Here is a 22310-nt window from a genome sequence, read left to right as displayed (position 1 = left end):
GAGTCATATTATATAGAAATAATTAAGCAGACTTTTGTCTAGGTTTATGCCCATAAAGGTTGTGTTTGGTAAGGCTTTTTACATAGGTGATTATAAGTTAAGCTTAGGCCTTCCGTTTGGTAACTTGACTTATCATCTCCAGCTTGAAGAAGCCAAGGCTTTTAAGCTCGAAAAGCATAAGTTCCTCAATACCTCATTTTAGAAGCATAAGCATGTGTTTCAACTATAGCGCTAAATACTGTAGTTAAATGAACTTTTTATAATACTAGTTTCTACCCTTATCTGGAATTACGGGGAATCGCCATTGAAAGCCTCGTCTGCACTTTCATTTCTCCGCCGCTCTCTTCACTCTCTTTTCTCCTCTCTCTCTCTCTCTCTCTCTCTCTCTCTCTCTCTCTCTCTCTCTCTCTCTCTCTCTCTCTCTCTCAACGGCATCACAAGCTCTCTTATGCCCCCTTCAACATCGATCACGATTTTGGGCAAGAATCAAAATCAAGCAACAGGTCCTGGCAATTTGATTGAAGGTTAGTAATTTAGCAATCTCAGTTTCAAATTCTTTAATTCCATTATAAATTTGGCTTCAAGTTTGATCTAGGTTGTATGTGATTTGGGATATGAGTGGTATTGTCGTCGTCGGAGTGAAAACATGGCAGGTAGGCTTCTTCAAGTAGGCACCAAGATCATCGATGTCAGCAGAAACTACACCGCTCACGCCAAAGAGCTTGGCAATGCCGTCCCCAAGGCCCCCCTTCTTTTTCTTCTTTTTTCCGCATCTCATTTTCCCTTTCAATTTCCAATCTTGATTGTTATGATCCGTGAAGGAGCCCTTGATATTCCTCAAACCGACGGTGTCTTACTTGGAGAATGGAGGCACAATCGAAATCACTCACCCTCTTAAGTCGTTGGACAATGAGGTCGAGATGGCCGTCATTATAGCCAAGAAAGCTTGCGACGTTCCTCAGAGCAAGGCCATGGACTACGTTGGTGGTAATTGTTTTTTTTTCTAATCTTAAAAGAGATTAGTTGGTTGATTGTTGTGCTAGTTTGATGTTAAAGAGATGATCTTGTTCGAGTTGGAATCTGATTAGTGACAGTCACATTGCTTTAAGGTTATACACTTGCTCTTCATATGACTGCCAGAAAAATTCAAGCTACTGCTTGATAGGCGTTAATTAAAACGTCTATAATAAACCCTGTAAAATGTCATCGTTAGTATAGAATAAGCAGAGATCGTTCTTTTCCGGGGAATTGAAGGGAACTCTAAACTTTTAGTGTTAACAAATAATTGGGGGTTTGAGGTTGATTATTAACTACTAAAATAAAAACCTAAATGACTATTTACATGATCGACTTCTCTTTAACAAACTTAAACCAAATTTACCATTACACCACATAATTACAAGTTCGAACCTACCATGCATTCTAATTCGACCAATTACATACGTTTTAGACACCAATACAATTAGAGCCTTAGGGGATCATCTAATCATGCAAGATTTCAATTAACATTTAGATTGACTTAGGGCCTAATCTAAATTTGCATGCAATCGAATTCAATAACACTTAGAGTAGAAATCAAACAAGATTACATTTAAGCACCAAATCTTTGTTGGAGACATGTTTCATGTATAACGTCACCCACCATGGTTTCACATACAAATTTCCAGAATTTTTACCACTTTTAATCAACACAAACCGAACCTACTTAGCACATGATTCGATTTGTGTCAATATGGTTGATGAATCTAGCACTCAAACACAATCTTAGGGACTGCATCCAAGCACTAAATTCATATGCACATATCTGAAAATTATCTAAAAGTATGAGAAAGATGATTAGAACACAACAATAGAAATACAAACTCAATAATTATAGGAAACCATCAATTCGGCAAAGAACCAAAAATCCAATAAAACAATCTGAAAATTTTGATTCTTAATACAAAATAATAATCCACACAAACATCATACTATAATCTTCATAGACATAGTATTGTAGAAAATCAAAAACTAACAAAGCCATGGAGATGAGTTGCATCACACGTTGTAGGAACCTTGGAGGTGTGTCTTCAATCGTGATTTCGGTGGAGATGGAATTTGTATAGGGACTTGCTGTTTTTGGTGAAGAATGTTTGATGTAGTATTTTGCTAGAGTTTTGGCTCTTGAATGCAAATGAGAAGTGATGTTATTTGAGAAGTGAAACCATGTATATATAGAGGAAAAAGGGAGGATTTGAACTTTCCTCTTTCTTCCTATAATAATGCCATATTTTATCTCCCTAAATCATATCATGCTTTATTTCCTAAATCGTGCCATGTTTTATTCTCTAAATCATGCCATGTTTTATTCCATAAATCATGTCATGTATTTTGCATTTAATGATCATTTTCTATTTAATTGTTGCATGACTTGGCTCCATCTCTTTTTCTTTAATTATATCTTCAATCTAATCTGAAAATTAAAAAATAAAATCATAAGTAAGAGATAGTTTCGAAACCTAACAATGATTCCTAGTCAAACTAGGACTCTAGACCAATTATGTGTTTTTAACTCATGTAAGCACAAAAATGCATCTAATATCGCGCAACACTCTTACTACGACTCAATGACTCAATAGTACAACAATAAGGGCTAAGCAAAATACAAATTGAGGTAAAAACATGTTAAGAACGTCGCACAAAGTGCTCCTATCACTGCTAAGGCTCAGTTTTATGACGTTATAATTCATAGTGTGTGCGTATTAGGATGTTGTACTATAGTCTCTAGGTAGTTTTTGAGCTATGATTAGCTAAATATGATAAGTGGATGCACAAAACATGATGATTGGTAGACACAACTAAACGTTGAATGAGCAATTTTGATGTAACGACGGGTACCTTAATCTTTATATGACTTGTGCAAATGAGCAACAAGTTAACTTCTTGTAGAGGGTTCCTATGAAGTATTGTAGTGCATCAGTATTCTGGACCTGCAATCTTGTCTAGGATGTCTATGGTTTTAATATGCTTTGCAGTATATATCCAGTCTAAGTTGATTTAGAATATTAGCTTGTTTGGGCGTACAAGTTGTGCAAGTACATAATTTTTTGATGTTGTTAATACAAGTTATTTCCTCTCGCATTCTGCAGGGCTTCCATGCACCATAGCAAAAGGGCAGGACACCTTCACACCAATCATGTCTTTGGTAAGTGTTGTGTTGCAGTTTGTTAATTTCGCTTTGTTAATATAAATATGTTATAAACGATCTCCCCATAGAGGTGTTGTAATATTATTATCATTGATTGTCTTCCTTTCAAAGTTCGGCAGGGCTTTAGATAACTAATTATGTCTCTATGAGTAGAGCGTAAATTTGGCTTCAAGTTTGATTTAGGTTGTATGTAATTTGGGATATGAGTGGTATGATGTTTATGATTTGAAGTTTGTTTTGAAGTAGAGATCTAATGCCTTACCTATTTTCATATGTTTGAGTTGGTGAAATTAATCAATTGCAAAAGGTGAAGATGGAGTAAAGCTTGTGCACACCTTTGCATTTGGAGTTTAATGGCATTGCATAGATGTGTTAACTGTTGAGTCTTGGCTGCATAGTTTATGTGGTATAACAAAACTATTAATGTATTACATATACTTATCAACTGAGGTCATTCATGTAGTTCGGTTTTGATTTATAAGGTTATCCTTCCCGAGCCTCAACAAATTGGTCAATCCCTTTATTGTTGCTGATGTCACTTCAATTATACCATACATATATTATATAAGAAAACAACAAGTATTCAGGTTAGCTATTGGACTTAGCAATCTGAGATTACTTAGGAGAAGGAAGAGAAAAGCTTGGCATTCTCTCTTTTCCTCTCATTACCATTCCTAGATTTTAATGTGCAGTTTTAGCACCATTCTTATTTTGAATGAACCGCAGGCTGGAAACAAGAGACAATGTCAGTAATTAATCCAAGTAAATGGACCATTTGATGGACCTCTTGTTTTTCCTGATCCTTTTTACTGTCTGTTGCAAAACACAGCTAGCAAGGCATGTGATCTCTGATAAATCACATTGTGTTTTAGGGATGTATCTTTTACTTGGATCTTTCAACTTCCGACATAGTTTGAATCTGTTGTAGTTTCAGCTCCCCCATGAGAGCTCTCTGTAATGGTTCCATTATTTGAGAAAAGGAAAAAAAAAAGAAAAGGAAAGAGCTCTATAACAAAGTTGTTTTCATATCTTTGGCTGACTTAGATTTGAGTTTTTGCTGAGTGTTGTGGTCTTAATGTGTGAGTGTTTTTTGCAAATTGTTATTTCTTTAATGATATATGATCTTGTTTTAGCTTGATGTCTTGGTTTTTTAAGTGTAAGTGGTCACTTTGGTCTTCCATTGTAGAATAAAGTATAGTTTTTTATTTATGTTTGCTTCTTTAAAGAGTGGTCCAATGAATATCAAGATAATAGGAGTTCTCTTATTACTAACAAGAGTTCACGATACATGTTTTTAGGCATTTTACCTTGTTTGAGCTTTCAACATTATCTAAGAATAAAATATCTTCTCTTATCATTGACCCAACCAACTATTATGTATATGCTAAACATTTCAGGAGGGTAGAGACAACATGGTTTGCTTTATATGTACATATGTCCTATTTTTTGTTTATGTGTTCAATTTACTCTTTGTTTTCTTATTTGTTCTTTTATGTGTGCAGACATTGTTACAAGGTTCAATTATGCTACTATGAAGACCCAAAAGCAGCTTTCTACTCATGTACCAGGAGCTTAAGATTTTACATATGTTGTATGTAGAATAACTTCAAGTATTTGAACTTGGTGATATATTTATTAATTAAAATTTCCAGCTTGCTTTTATATTGAAATGTGGTATGATGCTAAATTTGGTTGAATTTTCTACTAAAATATGTAAATGTAATAAGCTATAAAAATGGAAAATTTGAAGTAAAATAATATTAATGTATACAATGAAAAAATATAACAATAAAAGATTGTAAATAGAGACAATATTGGTGACAAATAATGAGGGATTAGGTGACAAAATAATTTAGTGACTTAAACTTTTGTAGTGACAAACTTAGCATTTTGTGACAAAAAGTGAAGACTCGCATTGCTACTATGACACTTCATAATTATATCTGAAGATATACACGTCCTGATAACATTTTGTGCGAGGTGAAGAAAGTGAAATTGGTGGAGATGAGGATGATGACGTAGAAGAAAAAAATCATCATGGTCCATAAGAAATGGATACATTTAAGAAACATGATTGCTTAAAGTTTGATGGATGTGTGTGTAAGTATTTATGTATTTACATGATTCTAATCAAAACTAAATTATTAAGATAAGAATATTTTTTTAAAGATAATTTTAAAACTATCCAATTAATGTCATATATTTTCAAACATTGTTTTAAACTAAAATTGACCAAAAATTATCTTATATGTTCAAATTGGTTATTTGATAAATTAAAAACATAAGCAAGTTTGAATTTATCAAACACTCTGTCATAGCTTCTGCCACTAACATCTACTTATATAACTCAGTTTAGCAAACAGTTCGCTACTTTACTTATCAACCGAAATCAGCATAAGTCTAACTTTTTTATAATCCAAACCTACGACATAGATGCCCCTTGTCACAGTACCTCCTCAAATCTCTTCTCTCCTCACTTTCAATCTACAGTCGAGGAATTTTCTTCGGTAATCATATCTCTCTCTCATCTTTTTTTCTCTCTCTCTTCTCCTCAACGACTCTGATTTTAGGAACTGATTTCAGAGATCGCAAATAGGTACGATTACGGGTTATGGGCAAGTCGGCAACCATAAGGTAATTTGTCATTTTCGGAACTGATTTCAAATAATGGTTTCTGGGTTTTGGTTATGGGGGCTGTGTTGGGTTTGGATGGGAAACTGAGAAGAAGAAGAAGAAGTAATGTGTGAAGATTTGCTGGTAAAATGGTGATGAATTAATCACAAAGTGTTAGGTTTCAGCTTTCTCAGGTTCTTCAATTGTTAAGATAGCCAAGATTGCGCTTTCATCTGCCCAAAAATCGGACAAGTTCATCTCACTCTTACAGTCATGTAAGACCATGAAGCAGCTTCACCAGATACAAACACAGGTAACTGTCTTGGGTTTGTCCCAGAATGACTACGTCACCGCGAAATTAGTGGCGGCGTGTGCGGAGCTGAAGCGGATGACTTATGCCCATAGAGTGTTCGATCAAATTTCTGAGCCAAATTTTGCTTCGTGGAATGCGTTGCTGAGAGGGTATGCGAAGAATGAGGGTCACAGGGAAGTCGTGGCTTTGTTTTGTAAGATGAAGAACATGGATATAATGCCGAATTGTTATACTTTTCCTGTTGTGATCAAGTGTTGTGGGAGGCTGAGTAGGTTGGTGGAGGGTGAAGAGGTGCATTGTGTTGTGATCAAATCTGGGTTTAGGGGGAATGCATTTGTGGGGACCACGCTGATCGAAATGTATACGGCGGGTCGAGTGATTGGAGCTGCTTATAAGGTGTTTGGGGAGATGTTTGAGAGGAATGTGGTTGTGTGGACTTCGATGATTAATGGATACATTTCGTGTGGCGATATGGTTTCTGCGCAGCGTCTGTTTGATTTGGCACCGGAGCGGGATATTGTGCTGTGGAACACTATGGTTAGTGGATATATTGCGATGGGGGATATGGTGACAGCTAGGAAGCTTTTTGATAAGATGCCGAGGAGGGATGTTATATGTTGGAATACTGTGTTGAATGGTTATGCGAGTAATCGGGACATTGAGGCTTGTGAGGATTTGTTTGAGAAGATGCCTGAGAGGAATGTTTTCTCTTGGAACGGGTTGATTGGAGGATATGCGCACAGTGGGCGTTTTATTGATGTTCTGGGATCTTTCAAGCAGATGCTTAGTGAGGGTAATGTGCTTCCTAATGATGCTACATTCACGACTGTGCTGTCCGCATGTGCGAGATTAGGAGCTCTTGATTTGGGTAAGTCGGTGCATGTATATGCTGAGAACATAGGGTACAAGAGAAATGTTTTTGTTGGGAATGCGTTGATTGATATGTATGCAAAATGTGGTGTTGTGGATAATGCAGTCGATGTCTTCAAAAACATGGAGATGAAAGATTTAATTACTTGGAACACGATAATTTGTGGCTTAGCAACACATGGACGTGGGGATGATGCCCTTGAGTTGTTTACTCAGTTGAAGACTTGTAAAGTGAAACCAGATGGGATCACCTTCGTAGGCATTCTGTGCTCTTGTACACATCTTGGATTAGTAGAAGATGGTATGTCATATTTCCAATCAATGGTTAGTGACTATTCAATTGTGCCTCAAATTGAGCATTATGGTTGTATGGTTGATCTGCTTGGGCGAGCTGGTCTTTTGGAACAGGCAGTGGAGTTTGTGAGACAGATGCCGATAGAAGCAGATGTTATCATTTGGACTGCCTTACTCGGAGCATGTCGAATATACAAGAACATTGAGTTGGCCGAGTTATGTCTTGAACGGCTTGTTGAACTTGAACCGAATAACCCTGCAAACTATGTCATGCTTTCAAATATATATGGTGATCTTGGGAGATGGAAAGATCTGGCGAGATTGAAGGTTGCGATAAGGGATACAGGGTATAAAAAATTCCCTGGTGTTAGCTCTATTGAGGCCAATCATGGTGTGGTTGAGTTCTCCTCCTTGGATAATAGGCATCCTGAGACTGAGGATATTTATGGAGCTTTGGAGGGATTAACCAAACTGCTAAGATCTTTTGAGTATGTACCAGACATTCCGGAGCTTGGGCAAGGAGACTAGTCATAGAACCTGAAATTAGTTCATTTTGTTTAATTCTATAGGATTGCAAGAATCATTATCATCAGGTATGGCACTTCAAAATGTTTATTTTATATTCCTATTTGTTGACTGAGAAAGAGTTCAGCCCAATTAGCTAAGCCTTATCAAACTTTCGTTGTTGCTCAAACTCTGCAGTCTTGCATTTTGTGGAGGTTTTGCTTCTCCTAGCTAGAAACAATAAGCTCACCTGTTCAGCCTAAAAAGTGTAAGCTCACCTGCATTGCCTCCAATTCTGAAGTTACTGGATCCTTATCAGTTTAGCAGTTTAGCTTTGTTTAAGTTAAAGCCCATTATGCTCCGAGGCCTTATGCCCTTTGACCCTTTCGGAACTAATTAAAACATAAAAGATTGGAGCAGTGGAACAAATTCATTCTTGGATTCTGCATCCCATAAGTTGTTATTCGCTTATAATTTGAGTACATTCATGAATATATAATTGAAAGCCATTTTCAGTTTGATGCTCGTGGGGTTCCATTTCAACAGGTCTAAACTATAAACCTTAGGCTGTCGTTTCATTTCAACAGTAAACATGAAACCTAATCCATCATACTCTAAACTGAGTAAACTAGCTGACATGACATGCTTAGTTTGTCGGTATTATACGTTGTCCTTAAACTAACAATCTTTTGTTTATCTAATCTCTTAGTCTCTCATAATCTCTACTTAAATACTAAACCAAACACTTCATCAAGATAAGTGCAGCGCTCAGATATTCGTTCTTGATATGCCTAGATGACCAACAAATACAGTGTACATGGGTGATTAAGCCAAGTGGAATGTATTTAAAGCAAGTTTTTGATTATATATCTCGAGTATAATCAAATATGGTTCACTGGTAAGAGTATAAATACAGGTGATTATATTTCTTTTAAAAACTAGTATCACATAATCTGGTTTATCTGTCTATAAGTCTATTTCATTATGCATGTGGATTGGAGTAATGTAGTTTAATGGGTGTCATTTGGACTGGATTAGCTATTAAACGTGTGGTTTAGCTATTAAACCTTCTATTGCTCAATTCTATCTACTGTAGGAATAAAATTTGTTTCTTTCGGAGGTCTGTGAAGCTGGTGTGAACATGGATCCTTGTAGAAACTTAAGAAGTGATGAATCAGGCAATTATATATACCAAACTGAATAGACAGGAAGTGTGACATTTTGTGATGTATGTATGAAATGAAGAAGACGAGTAACCACTCGTATGCAACAGATTGATCAAGTAGCTGACTTACAGAACTAGAAAGTGATTTTGCTGGAGGATTAGCATGCGCTTAATTAGCAGAAACATTTGGACGGCTTTCTGAAAAGTAATGAAATGTAGACCTTGATTTCTTGGTGAAATCAACTATAACAAAGCATTCAACAGTCAACAATTGAAATTCACAGGCCGCTTTTTGAGATTTATAGAACTAAAATTGAAGAAAATGATACAATTTATCTGCTTCTGGCTGTTTAAATCATTTTCTTTTTTATGAAAGGTGGTATTATGATTGCAATTGTTATGCCCATTTGACTTTCTTTTTCTTTCATTTAAGATGGTGTAATTGTGATGCACCAAATCATTGTCTTTTTGGTTTTAAAACAACTGGTTTTAGTAGTGGATGTATTTGAGAAAAACTTCGTACAGAAGTTACAGCTGCCATCATTTATTCATTGCATGATGATAAAATATAAAACATGTGTAACATTGCGGAATAATTCATTTTGAATCCATAGCATCTTATTCCTAGTCTCATTCTCTCTCAATATATCTTACAGAGTACCTAGATATGTTTGATGCAAGTTCAGCTTCAAATGAATCAAGGGTTCAAACACAAAAACTATTTTCAGAACCAGTTAGAATTTCTGAGACATATCCTGCTGGTGAGGGTGGCGACTTGAAGAAAAAAGATATGGTATGTACTAATTGGCTGTTGTACTTGGAAACTGAACTTGTCCCTGGGTTTTTGGATCATCTTATGTCAGGAACTCCTGCCTCTCCATTGAGGAAAATATTTCTAGAAAGTGGATTGGATGTAGGGTTGAAGATGAGTTTCTTCAACCTTAGTTTAGCATTGGGTTAAAGGGTGTTTCCCAAGATGATATTCCAAAGGTAAAAGAATTAGTCATGAGTACACTACAGAAACTAGCTGATGAAGGATTCGATATAGCTGCTGTAGAAGCATCCATGATACACCCTATCAGGGAAAACAACACTGGATCATTTCCTCGTGGTTTGTCCTTAATGCTATGGTCCATGGTACACCCTATCTATTTATTTTTTTTTTTAATTTTGTTCTTTTCTTTACAATAAAGTACCTGTTATCTCTTTCGACTATTTATAATTCATCAAAAGCGTATTTAGTTCTTTTTTTTGTTCTTATTTTCCCAAAGGGCAAGTGGATATATGATATGGATCCGTTTCAGCCATTGAAGTATGAGAAACCTTTACTGGCACTAAAAGCAAGAATAGAACAGGAAGGCTCTAAAGCTGTTTCTCTCCTCTAATAGAGAAATTCATTTTGAACAATCCTTATCGAGTTGTGGTAGAAATGCAGGTAATCAGTCATATATTTCTCCCCAATGCTTGCTTGTTTTTTGTAATACTCCTAGCCAGTAAAAATCTTTTTCAGCCTGATCCAGAAAAAGCTTCTCGTGATGAAGCAGCCAAGAAAGAAATTTTGGAGAAAGTAAAATCAGGTATGACAGAAGATCTTGCTGAGCTAGCACGCGCTACTCAAGAACTGAAACTGAAGCAGGAAACTCCTGATCCACCTGAAGCTCTAAGATGTGTTCCATGCCTCTCTTTGCAAGACATTCCAAAGGAACCTATTCCTGTTCCCACAGAGGTTCGTTGTCTTAAATGTTTGACATTTCAGCTTCATACAAGTTTTACCTCATCAATTAGTTCATAGAAAGTAAATAAATTAGGAATCCTCTCTGTTAAATATAGGATGGGGATATCAGTGGAGTTAAAGTTTTGCAGCATGATCTTTTCACAAATGATGTTCTCTACACTGAAGTTGTGTTCAATGAGTTCACTAAAGCAAGAGCTCCTTCCTCTGGTACCTCTTTTTTGGTAAGATATTCTCTTCAGTACGAAAAATTTTGGCTGATATTGGATAGGCATAACATGGTGTTCTACAATGAAGCTTTCTGTTGGAAGGTTGACTTCTGGAAGACTCAAAAGCAACTAATTTATTTTGGTTTCCATGTGATTATGAGCACAAACTAGTTGATTCTCCAATTTCACCATTTGGTAGTTTATCTATATATCCAAATTCATAATGACATCTGTGAAGTGGGGTAGAACATAATGCTCTAGGGACCAAACTCTAGTGCTCTTATTTGTCAGGCATACATTGTCACTGTGTTAGTTTTAGTTGTGTCATAAACTAAGAAAATTAGAAGGCTTAAGTTGATCCCAGTTTCTCACAAACTCCCTCAGATTAGTCAACCTCCTCTTATTCTGGTTCCCTTTCTTTAAGTAGTCTTTTGTTTTGAGACTCTCAACTAATATAGTCATTAAAATGACTCTCCAATTTTAAAATAATGTCTGTCTCACAGCAAATGCTATCATTTGTTTGAAAGTCCTGAGCTACAAGGTGGCTCTGGAACTTGAAACCGAAACTTTATCCGCCCATTTGGAACCCCATTTATAAAATTATGTAATTCTGAAGTTTTCATCCATAGGAATAATAGATGCTGTAAACTACAAGACTGCACATTTCTGGGTGAATACCTTGTCTGTTGACCCTTTTATAAAATTATGTAATTCCGAACTTTTCATCCATAGGAATGATAGATGCTGTAAACTACAAGACTGCACATTTCTGGGTGAATACCTTGTCTGTTGACCCTTTTATAAAATTATGTAATTCCGAACTTTGCATCCATAGGAATAATAGATGCTGTAAACTACAAGACTGCACATTTCTGGGTGGATATCTTGTCTGTTGAATAAGATATTCATGTTCATTTCCACTAATTCTAGCAACACATCATGCAAACAAAAGTATAGACAATTTAATATGGGAACCTTGTTCAGAAATCATATGTGGTAGTAGTAGCAGCATTATAGTACGAATGTACTGTAAACGAGCTGCAGACTCGGTAAATGTTTTTACTGACATCAATAATATCAAAATGATAATTATGTACAAAATACTAGTTGAGATTTATATGCTTATTTTTCAGTAAAATTATTTGGTTTAGGAGATATATTGACTGACTTGATCAGGATGTCCTTAACAGTCAATCGTTGCTGGAGATGGGAACCAAAGATTTAAGTTTTGTGCAACAGAATCAGTTGATTGGAAGAAAAACTGGAGGGATATCAGTTTATCCATTCACATCATCTGTCTGGGGCAAGAAAGATGCATGTAGCCATATCATTTGTGGCAAAGCCATGGCAGGACATGCTGATGATTTATTCTACCTGGTATCTTTTTCCTTCATTCTTATTGCATACACTGAGCTTTCATTGCGTGTCGGGTAGTTTGTGTGAAGATTTTGATGTACTTGAATTATTCATTATGTTAGTAGTTAGTACTTATTGCTCAGAACTTTTCTTGATTTTTCGTTGCACTAAATTCCTAATTTTCTTTCACAGTGATTTTTTAATCATGCACTACCTTTGGCACAATTAGGTTACACTTTGCAGCAGCCACATGTAGGAAAATGTATATGCGCTTACCTAGAAGTACAACTCCAAAAAGAAATATGTGAATGACCAATGAATTTGTTGTTACAGATTAACTGTATCGTTCAAGAAGTCCAATTTACAGACCAGCAGCGGTTTAAGCAGTTTGTTTCCCAAAGCAAAGCTAGAATGGAGGTATGTTAGATTTTGTAAACATTAATTATACCAGAACAGTTCCAAAGGAGTGGTCAAAGCTCAAAGAGTTTATAATACTCCTTCTCAGAACCGACTGAGAGGTAGTGGTCATGGAATTGCTGCTGCAAGGATGGATGCAAAGCTAAATGTTGAAGGGTGGATTTCTGAACAAATGGGTGGTTTCAGGTTGGGCCTAAACTTTCAACTGATTTGACTTCTTGGCCTAGTGTCTACTGTTCTTTCTGTCTTTAATACTATCAGAGCCATTGAGTCTTTGATTTAGTTTTCCCAAAGTGTATAAGATCAATCCTTTTTTTCCCCCACTTTAGTAATTGGAATATTTTGGAAGTCTCCCAATAGTTCTGTTTTCTTTTACAGATCAATCCATTTCAATCTCTCCTTTTTGTCCTTTCCACCAAAACAGTATCTGGTATAGTTTTGTGAAATTTCTGTCTATAGGAGTTTCTACAAACTCTTGAAGATAAAGTTGAAAATGAATGGGAGAGAATATCTTCATCTCTTGAGAAGATTTGTAAGTCCTTACTTTCACGGCAGGGTTGCTTGGTCAACTCTGAAAAGTTTGTTGGTCAATTTCTCGATTTGCTGCCTAACAAATCTCCCTTTGCAAGAATTACTTGGGATGCTCAATTACCATCTACAAATGAAGCCCTTGTTGTACCAACTCAGGTTAGACTGCAATACTAAATATAAATGGTTCCTCTTTCCATATTTTATTGGAAGAGTTATTCTCATCTCTTACTTTTACAGGTCAATTATGTTGGAAAAGCAGCCAACATTTATGACACTGGCTATCAACTTAATGGAAGTGCATATGTTATCTCCAAATACATAAGTAATACGTGGTTGCGGGATCGTGTACGAGTTAGTGGTGGAGCTTATGGAGGCTTTTGCGACTTTATATCTGTTTTATGTTTGTAGGGAGTTTTATTTGCCATGCAAGATGAGTCAGACCTCAACCTAACCATTGTTGGTTTTGATGTAGGTGTGTTCTCATTTTAATCTTATCGTGACCCCAACTTGTTAAAGACGCTTGATATATATGATGAAACTGGGGAGTTTCTACGACAACTAGATGTGGATGAAGAAACTCTCACAAAGTCCATTATTGGAACAATTGGAGATGTTGATTCCTGCCAGCTTCCTGATGCCAAAGGTTATAGCAGGTATGTGGAGATAACTTCCTCTTCTACAGAAAGTGGATATTCTGATCAGCCAATATGATACAAAGGGGAACAACGAAAGAATTATTTTATCTCTATATACGCCTGTTGATAGAACAATTAACTGACATACAATCTGCCATAAAGCCCATGTTTGATACTCAGACGTTTCTATACTTACCCATCTTCCATTTTATTTTCTGCAGTTTGATAAGGCATTTATTGGCAGTTTCAGATGAGGAAGGCAAATTAAACGAGAAGAGATATTGTCAACTAGGTAAAGATGCTGATTCTCAAACCAAAACATTTAAAGGTGTTTTAAGAGTTTTATGATCGTATTTTTACTTGTTTCCTCCTTGTCCAACAGATTGAAGGACTTCAAGGAGTTTGCAAATGCAATTGAGGCGGTTAAAGACAAAGGGGCTTCTGTTGCAGTGGCATCTCCAGATGATGTTGATGCAGAACAAAAGGAAAGATCAAACTTATTTGAAGTGAAGAAAGCCCTCTAAGACGGACATTGGTGCACTGCTGTTCTAATTTATACAGCTTTGGCCGCCTGATGTGTGTTTCTTTTCCACCCGTCTACATAGAAAAGCAATACAACACTGATGAAGTTAGAAAAGATATTTTGGAATGCTTGCTCAAAAAAAAAATTGAAATTGTCTGGCTACTGAAAATTATCTGTTTTACACTGAACAATAAGATCCAGTTTTTTTGACTGAGAAAAACTTCTCATTTTGTTTCTCTTCTGTAGAGTTTCGCTTGTCTAGTTTATCGCTCTGTTTTGTTGTTTAACATCTCCAGCGTATTTTGTCAAAGATTGTGTTTCCCTTCCACTTTTGGCACTCCTCTGCAGTGCCCAAAGAATGAGTGCCGTGCAAGTACTTTATTTTGCCATTTCTTGACAACATAAATTACGTGCGTCCCGGATTTAAGCTGCAACTCTCTTATCGAGTAATGGCTTTGGATCCCTGACTCTATCAAGCTTAGTTTATTTATGGCCTTTCCAGCTTCTGAAAACAAAGAGTTTTGTATCTTCTAGTTTGAAGTCCTTGCCCATGTCAACGGCAGTGGGATATGATCAATGATTCAATATAACAGTGTGAGTCTCAGTAATCATTGCAACATAGACGACAACTTTCCCACTCTATGGTGTATAGTCTTAACAGTTTCAGCATCGTTGAGTTTTCCTTCCGGCGCCCAGTATCTAAAACTACATTTCACCACCGGAACATTTGTAGCTTTCTCATCGTTATGAATGTTTAGCTAGACCCTCTGCTAATCATTAAGGGTAATAGAGGCCCTGAGCAATTAGATAGAATAATGCAAGTAAGCGACAGAACCAGTGCTGTAGCATCCTTCTAATGGCTTGAACTGCCCAGGAAGATGAGTTCAAGTCACATAGATAGGTCATAGCTTGGACACGTGTACATTTCAGCTCTCATTGGATGCCTTTTAATTCTAGCCATGATAGCAGCTTTCTAGTCATCAAGTAAACTTATATGCTGCTATTGGGTAAACTTCTACCCAAGAAACATTCGTGCACAAGAGCAAATGGCTATTGCTCAAATCTGAGTGAAGTGGATTATATTCTATGATGGTATATATTTATTTGTTGAGAAACCTTTTCTTGTTTCGTCTTCAGTTCTAAATTTCAAATTAAAATGCTACCTCAATCTCTTGTAATTTGTAAACTGGAGCCCTCCGGGTAGATCAGAACCAGTGAACCACAATGCAGATGAAAAGAAGTAGAGGATGAAAGAGTATTTAGAAAATAAGTGCTTGCTAGTAATAGTATAACCACCAAAGTATATCAATCAGCACTTTCTTTTTCTCTCAGTATTGATAAAATATGACAATGAAACTATCAAAAAGTTACAACAATCTGAAAATAGAACATAACGAATAAAACAGGACCTGTACGCTTGACATATTCCTGAGCACAGATACTTGAGGTAATAAAATGGAAAACATTAGAACTAATAAGCCTGAGCATTAGGATCGTTAAAGAAATAAATGTTACCACACTTGGTAACCTCGAAGCCAATTGAACTCGTTCCATTGACACTCAATGGCACCTTAAGTTTACAACTGATCGTGCGATGAGGCTTGTAATTTTCTGACGTAAACTTGCCGAACCTGGCCTTTATCCGAAAAGCAAGCTGCACTTCGATACTGTAAACTCCAACAACGGCTTCCTTGTTGAACTGGGAAATCTCGCCTTTCCCAAACTCCACCAACTGTGACCCTTGAATGTGCACATTTTGCAAGTCTGTAGTGTTCTTGTGACCCTGGTAAAATGGTGCGGAGGTCAAAGTTTCAAGAGCAAATCTCTTCTTTCGGTACTTGCCAATGACTTGGATGCGGCGGTAATATATGCCCACCCGTTTGTTGGGATTTCTGATGGTGATGTTGATGGCAAGGTGGTAACTGAGAGTGTTGTTGGTGTTGTTAAAATTGAACTGTGTGAGAGAGGCATTTGTGACTTTGATTTTAGGCTCTTGGGGGAGGAAGATGAGCCAGAATATGAGGAAGGACAAAGTGAAGCAGACGAGGAGAAAGTATATGCTACAGAAGCAGATACAGCAAGGGCGCCTTCTAGACATGGTATCGATCAATTTAGGAATTTCAATGTGAAGCTGTATTTGCATATAGGTGATGATTACGAATATATTAAATTATCACAAAAGCCGTCGGGTATATTAAACTATGACCTTGACTCTCAAAGTCGGCCAATTAATTACATTTTACGTAGTGTCCTTCTTTTATGTATTGACCAACGCAATTAGAGGAGGTTAGGTTTCCTCTAATTATCCCTAGGTTTCCATTGATCTGTTAATTTCAAGTTTAAATTACAACAAAGTTGGTCTTTTTATATCATCCGTGGACTTTGAATTTAGGCTCTGAAACGCTATTGCTTGCATCTCAAACAACCCTACTCATATTTCTTCTTCTTTTCTCTAAACTAATCGGTGGACTACCTTTTAATACTCAGATTAAGCCAAGGGATACACCGTACTTAACATATCTAACGTCTATCAAGGCAGTTAATAAACCAAGTGGTTTCCTTCAACGGAAAAAAAGAAAAAAAATCAAGGCTGAGGTTGTAGTTGAGAGTGCTGGTGCTGGTGTTGTCAAAACTGAACTGGGTCAGGGAGACATTTGTGACTTTCGAATTTAGGCTCTTGGGGAAAGAAGATGAACCAGAATATGACGAAGGACAAGATGAAGCCGAAGCTGCCGAGAAGGATTATGCTACAAGCGCAGCGATAGATATGGCGCGTTCCAAATCCACACATGGTGTTAGATCAATATATGAATGTGCTACTCTAGATGCACAAATATAGGGGTTGATCATGATTTCATGATTCAAATAGCTGTGCAGAATGTGCATGCTGCTTCAAAGTCAAATACGAAGGGGGTGCTCAGCAAGCAACCATAATGTCACGTCCCATTTTCGGGAGTTTCAATCGTGGGCGTCGCTGATTATAAGTGTGGGTGATACATGGCTGCTCATTCCGAGGGGTTCAGGCAGACCGATCCGGTTCAATTCGGAGAGCTTGTTGCTAGTCGAGGACTTAACGTCGAAGAAAAGAGTTGGCCGCCCTATACACAAGTTGGGGTCTGGAGCCGATCTCTTGATGAGCCCAAGGCAGGGCGAAACCAGTGCATTGCCCCGTTGGATAAGACTGGCTCCATGGGGATGGAGTGCCACATGAATCAAGTGTGGCAGCCAAATCGCTACGTCTGTGATAATAAGCTGACTTTTTCTTCAAATTTTGGCTATGCACATTGACTTTTTCAGGGTCATTGAACGGAATATGTTAACAATTCAGAGATATGCAGTTTGATTCCGTCGGTTCATTTTTTATATTGAGATTGATCAATAATTCAAGCAATGCTGAAAATGTAGTAGATGCGTCACCTCAGCACATAAACGCAGCAAAATATGGTGCTTGTACCCAAAACGTTCAGGGAGCCAAAGCAGTAACTGTTGCAATTGAACACCTATGTTAAGACCAATAATCAAGTAATTTAAGCTCCTAATGTTTCATCTCCATAGGTCTAATACATGAGCCATTAACCCCACCATCCAACAACCATTCTGCAGAAATTGCTTGAACAATAAGAAAACAGAGCCCAAAAAGAGAAGGTCCGATTGGCAGAGTCTAGCGGGCCATTGTGGATCCGGCAGGCACCGACCCGTTATCCTTCCACCGCAAGGGGCGGGAGGTAGTCGCTGCTCTGTGAAACCAGCCTCACGCATTGCCCTCCGCTCTAAGGACCATGTGACCCAGAGCCTTCGCCCAAGCCACATAGACCAACCCTCCGCTTGGAACGGGCGGGTCAGAACTAAGCCTGACCGAACCCGACCCGCTAGCGCAAAGCCAATGTTACAACTCCCACGTGCCCCCCCACTCGGGTGACAAGCTCTCGTTACCAAGCTCGGCAATGCTTGTTGTATAGTAGCATAATATAAAGAGCTATTATAAAGTCTCTGTTTCGGTGTGGGATGTGTTTCAAACTCTGCCTTCAGTTTGGAGGTCTATTGGGATATAGAATTTGGTTCGTCACTGATTGATTCTTATGTTTCATTTACCAATTTAGGGAGTAGATCTTACAGTGATGAAGAGACACTGAAATTGGGCTAAATTAAGAGTCTGAAGCCTCTTATATGCCACCGTAAAATGCCTAGTTGACGCTTCATTCCTCAGAAACATTTTTAGCTGTAGGAAACTGAAATGGAGTTCCAGCCTAAGAATTACTAAATGAGATTACTCAAGCAGTCTAATTAGAAGGCTATTATACCCAAGGTATCATCACTAGAAGCAAAGTATCACTTCATTACCAGAGGAGGAGGTACACGAAAATAGATTGATAGCTTCAAAAGTTCAAATTTTCTCTTGGAGAATATGTTGGATAATCACACTCGGAAAGCATATTTAAAGAAACATTATAGGAACATGAAAACAAGATGTGATGCAATAGTTGGAACCTGATTTTCAGTTTTCAACAACAATCTTAATGTCGATGGCAAAGAAGTGAATTGTATGTATACATATATAAATTTAGGTAAAAAGACCCCTCCTCCCAGACCACATGAAAACTAAAGTCCTAGAGCTTCTTCTGAGTTCTGATACGAGGTTTACGATTCTGATCAGTGAGTGAGCTGTCTCTAATGCACTTCAGCTGAAAAACAGTCATCGACGTACCAGAATCAGCTTATGAAATTCTCGAAGCAGCTTTAGCACGCAAGCGTAGCTTGGTTCACTTTGATCAACAAGCATAACCAAGTTACAGAGTAAACTTTCTTTTCATTTTCAAGATCACCCCACAGAAAAGTGTCTATTTAGCCTTTCAAGATTATTGTAAAGCTGACTAGGGAGCTCAATCCTTTGCATGCATAAGTGGGAATAAAAGAAGCTGGCTTACTTGACTTCCAGCTAGCAAGTCCTATTTGGAGTTTTGGACTATAAAAATACACCAGCGTATATAAGCGTGTTTAGTAATTCCAGAGTGAAAGTGAGGAAAACCTGAACATTTCCCAGGAATGGTAGTAAGACATGAACCAGATATGTGACTGGTAGAAGTAAGCAGTGCTTCTTCATCGGTCATAACTCATTGCTCGACCAGGGTGATAAGATTGCACAAGATATCCACGCATTTCTCATGTGTAGTCGCCTGATCTACAAGCAGGCGGTGCAACGTCTCAAGCCACCAACAAATATACTGTGTAAGAGCTTATGCCAGACTCACACTGACCCTCATATATCAGAATAAAGTCAATGAACTATAAGGGATATATGTAATGCATATTAAACTAGTGAAAAAAGCAGTTTTCTTACACTAGTGAAATTTACCAGAATGAATATATCATGAACATCATAAATGTACGTGTATAACTCATAATGCACCTGCACAAACCGAAAGATATATTCAATCCCTACATGGGGAGCAACATACAAGTATTTCAAGAATCAGTAACCTCAACCAGACTGAGCGAAAAACTTTGAGCGACAAGTTGTTCAGACTACTCAAAGAATCCTGTTGAAATATGTCTCAAAAGTTTTTTTACCTTGATTTTCATTATCAGAGGTCCGGAACAGTAAACATATTGTTTTCAAATCTCCTCCTGGATGATATACTCAAGCATAGAGATACATAATAGGATCATGAAAACAAGATATGAGGCATTAGTTGGGATCGGGTTCTATCTTGCTGCTAGTGTCAAACATGTCTTTGCGATATAATGGTGAGAATAGAAATCATCCTTGAATGAAAATCAAGGTAAAAAAGACCTAAGACATATTCCAACAGGATTCTATGATAGAATCCTAATATATTAGGCTCTAGTTTCATTATGTATGAATAATTCACAGTAACTTGGTTCACTATTGTAACAAGTCCATGATGTACCGGACTGAATTCTTTCACCACATTCAAGTTGTCACGATCCCAAAATTTCGAGCATGAAACTCAAATTTCGAAGTCATGAAAAACACTAAACAATCTCAATGAATCGAAATCATTTAAATGTTACAGCGGATCATCTCTGAGTTCAAAATACAACTCAGTCAAACCGATTATTACAAACCACAATTTATAAATCGACATTATAATAAATGGAATGTATAATCCTCACAAAATCCTCACAACATGATGTAAATAAATAACTCCAAGTCCTCTGAGCGGTCCGTCGATTCCCGCTAATCCACACCTGCGGAGTTATCCCCTACACCATCGAATTGGTGCACCGGGATTGTAAACACAAACCCGGTAAGCTTTGCAGCTCGTATGAGTAAAATAAAAATATAACTCGCATATCAATATATACGAAAATCACAAATCAACAAATATAAATGCACTCATTAGTCAATGGACGGCCCATCTGGTTGTCCAAAAATATGAAAATGAAAGTGCTCATGAGAAATTGGGCAACCCCTCTGTTTACCAAAATGCATTTATAATACGGGTACTAATGAACGCTGATACACCTCTGTTACCCCTCACGTAGTACACCGCCGACATTGGGCAACCTCCTGCTACCCAACATCCAAAAATATGAGTAACTTTCGCCCGGCCAAAGGCTAGGTTCCGACATGCCAAACACGTCCGAATACATAAACACGTCCGAAGACAAAACTCGTCCAAAGACATAAATCACGTCCGAAGACAAAACACGTCTGAAGACATCACACGTTCGTAGACAAAATCACGTCCGAAAACAAAACACGTTTGAAGATATCACACGTCCGTAGACAAAATCACGTCTGAAGACAAAAACGTTTTAACAATCTCCATGTTAAAACCACGTAGAATAATCATCATGTCATATTGTACAAATCAAATCACATGCTCGATATATAAATCTCGTCATCAAAATTACATATTCACAACGAAATCACAACAGTATATAATATAGCAAACTATATATATACATATACCTATTTACCATTTATACAAATTTATATATTCCACTATATCATATACATATCACATTTCATTCTTTAAAATTCTGCATAATCTTGAATCTCCGCAAGGGTAGATTCGTAAATATGTGAGATTTTACTCACCTTAAAATCTCAAGCGTAACTCCACAATTCCGAATGTAATCCATTTTCTTGAATTATCGATCACCTTGAAAAGATAAGAAACGAATTTAGAATCGTTACGTAAACCTTAAATGCCGAAACAGTAATAATATTTTACTGTTCAGTAATTTCTGGTTTTACAAATTACTGTTCACGGAGTTACTATTCACGTATTTCTGTACAAATACACATCAATTACGTATTCATGTACGTATACATACTGTTTACATATTCTTGTACGTATACATACTATTCAAATGTAAATACTGTCTCATTAAATAATAATTACTGATTTACCCTTCCGAACTTACTTTTTACATTTACTTAAAATAATTTACATTTATATTTACCGTACATAAAATAAATTTACATTTATAGTACGTAAATCACTTTTTTTTACATTCACCAACGTAAAAATAAATTTACAAAATTTCTGTTTTGAAATCACAGTTCACACGCCGCCACATGTGGCGGCGCGTGGGGTAAACCCTAAACCCACTGGCGACCGCGTGTGGCGCTCACACAGCACTCACTGTGGTACCGAACCTGAGGCCGGCGCGTAGCACGCCACCGCCGCCCCTTTTCTCCTCCTCTCATTCTCCTCTACCTCTGCACGGCCCAAGGCCGCCTCTAGACCACCCCACGCACTCACACACGCCGCCTAAGGCGGCGGTTATCAACACTTCCACTCCCTCCTCCGATCTCCCAAAAATTCAACCCATTTCAATCAAAATTCCACAACAATTCATTACAACATTCATACGAAGTTAACCCTCACCTCAATCGACGATTTGGACCGTCGGATTCACTGGAGAAACTCAAGGAATCGCAGTGGAGTCTCGAATTCGAGGGGGAGCGGGTGTCGGTGCTGCAGCTC

General features: G+C 37.4%; 3 protein-coding genes and 2 pseudogenes across 3 annotated transcripts; 4 read left to right on the top strand and 1 right to left on the bottom strand.

The window, feature by feature from the left end:
* The first annotated feature begins 646 nt into the window (after positions 1–646).
* On the top strand, positions 647–4763 carry LOC126783813 (probable acylpyruvase FAHD1, mitochondrial). Its single transcript, XM_050509348.1, is given in 6 exon segments — positions 647–742; positions 822–987; positions 1110–1167; positions 3106–3201; positions 3880–3932; positions 4690–4763. Coding segments are annotated over 6 exon segments (543 nt in total).
* Positions 4764–5732: 969 nt separating this feature from the next.
* LOC126785334 (pentatricopeptide repeat-containing protein At1g08070, chloroplastic-like) lies at positions 5733–8228 on the top strand. Its single transcript, XM_050510989.1, has 3 exons — positions 5733–5821; positions 5986–7870; positions 7980–8228. Exon 2 carries the CDS (start codon positions 6084–6086, stop codon positions 7803–7805), a length of 1722 nt encoding a protein of 573 aa, XP_050366946.1. The 5' UTR covers positions 5733–5821; positions 5986–6083; the 3' UTR covers positions 7806–7870; positions 7980–8228.
* Positions 8229–9876: 1648 nt separating this feature from the next.
* Positions 9877–13567, top strand: LOC126785335 (presequence protease 1, chloroplastic/mitochondrial-like; annotated as a pseudogene).
* On the top strand, positions 13154–14533 carry LOC126783812 (presequence protease 1, chloroplastic/mitochondrial-like; annotated as a pseudogene).
* A 1287-nt stretch (positions 14534–15820) lies between these two features.
* On the bottom strand, positions 15821–18159 carry LOC126783810 (NDR1/HIN1-like protein 10). The gene is made up of 3 exons (XM_050509347.1): positions 17914–18159; positions 17767–17832; positions 15821–16480 (listed from the first exon to the last, which is right to left on the bottom strand). Exons 1-3 carry the CDS (start codon positions 18157–18159, stop codon positions 15821–15823), a joined length of 972 nt encoding a protein of 323 aa, XP_050365304.1.
* Between the last annotated feature and the right edge of the window lie 4151 nt (positions 18160–22310).

Source organism: Argentina anserina, chromosome 2 (genome assembly GCF_933775445.1).
Source record: "Argentina anserina chromosome 2, drPotAnse1.1, whole genome shotgun sequence".
Classification (NCBI taxonomy): Eukaryota; Viridiplantae; Streptophyta; class Magnoliopsida; order Rosales; family Rosaceae; genus Argentina; species Argentina anserina.
Note: the sequence above shows the minus strand (reverse complement) of the source record. Positions and strands in the feature narration are given on the sequence as shown.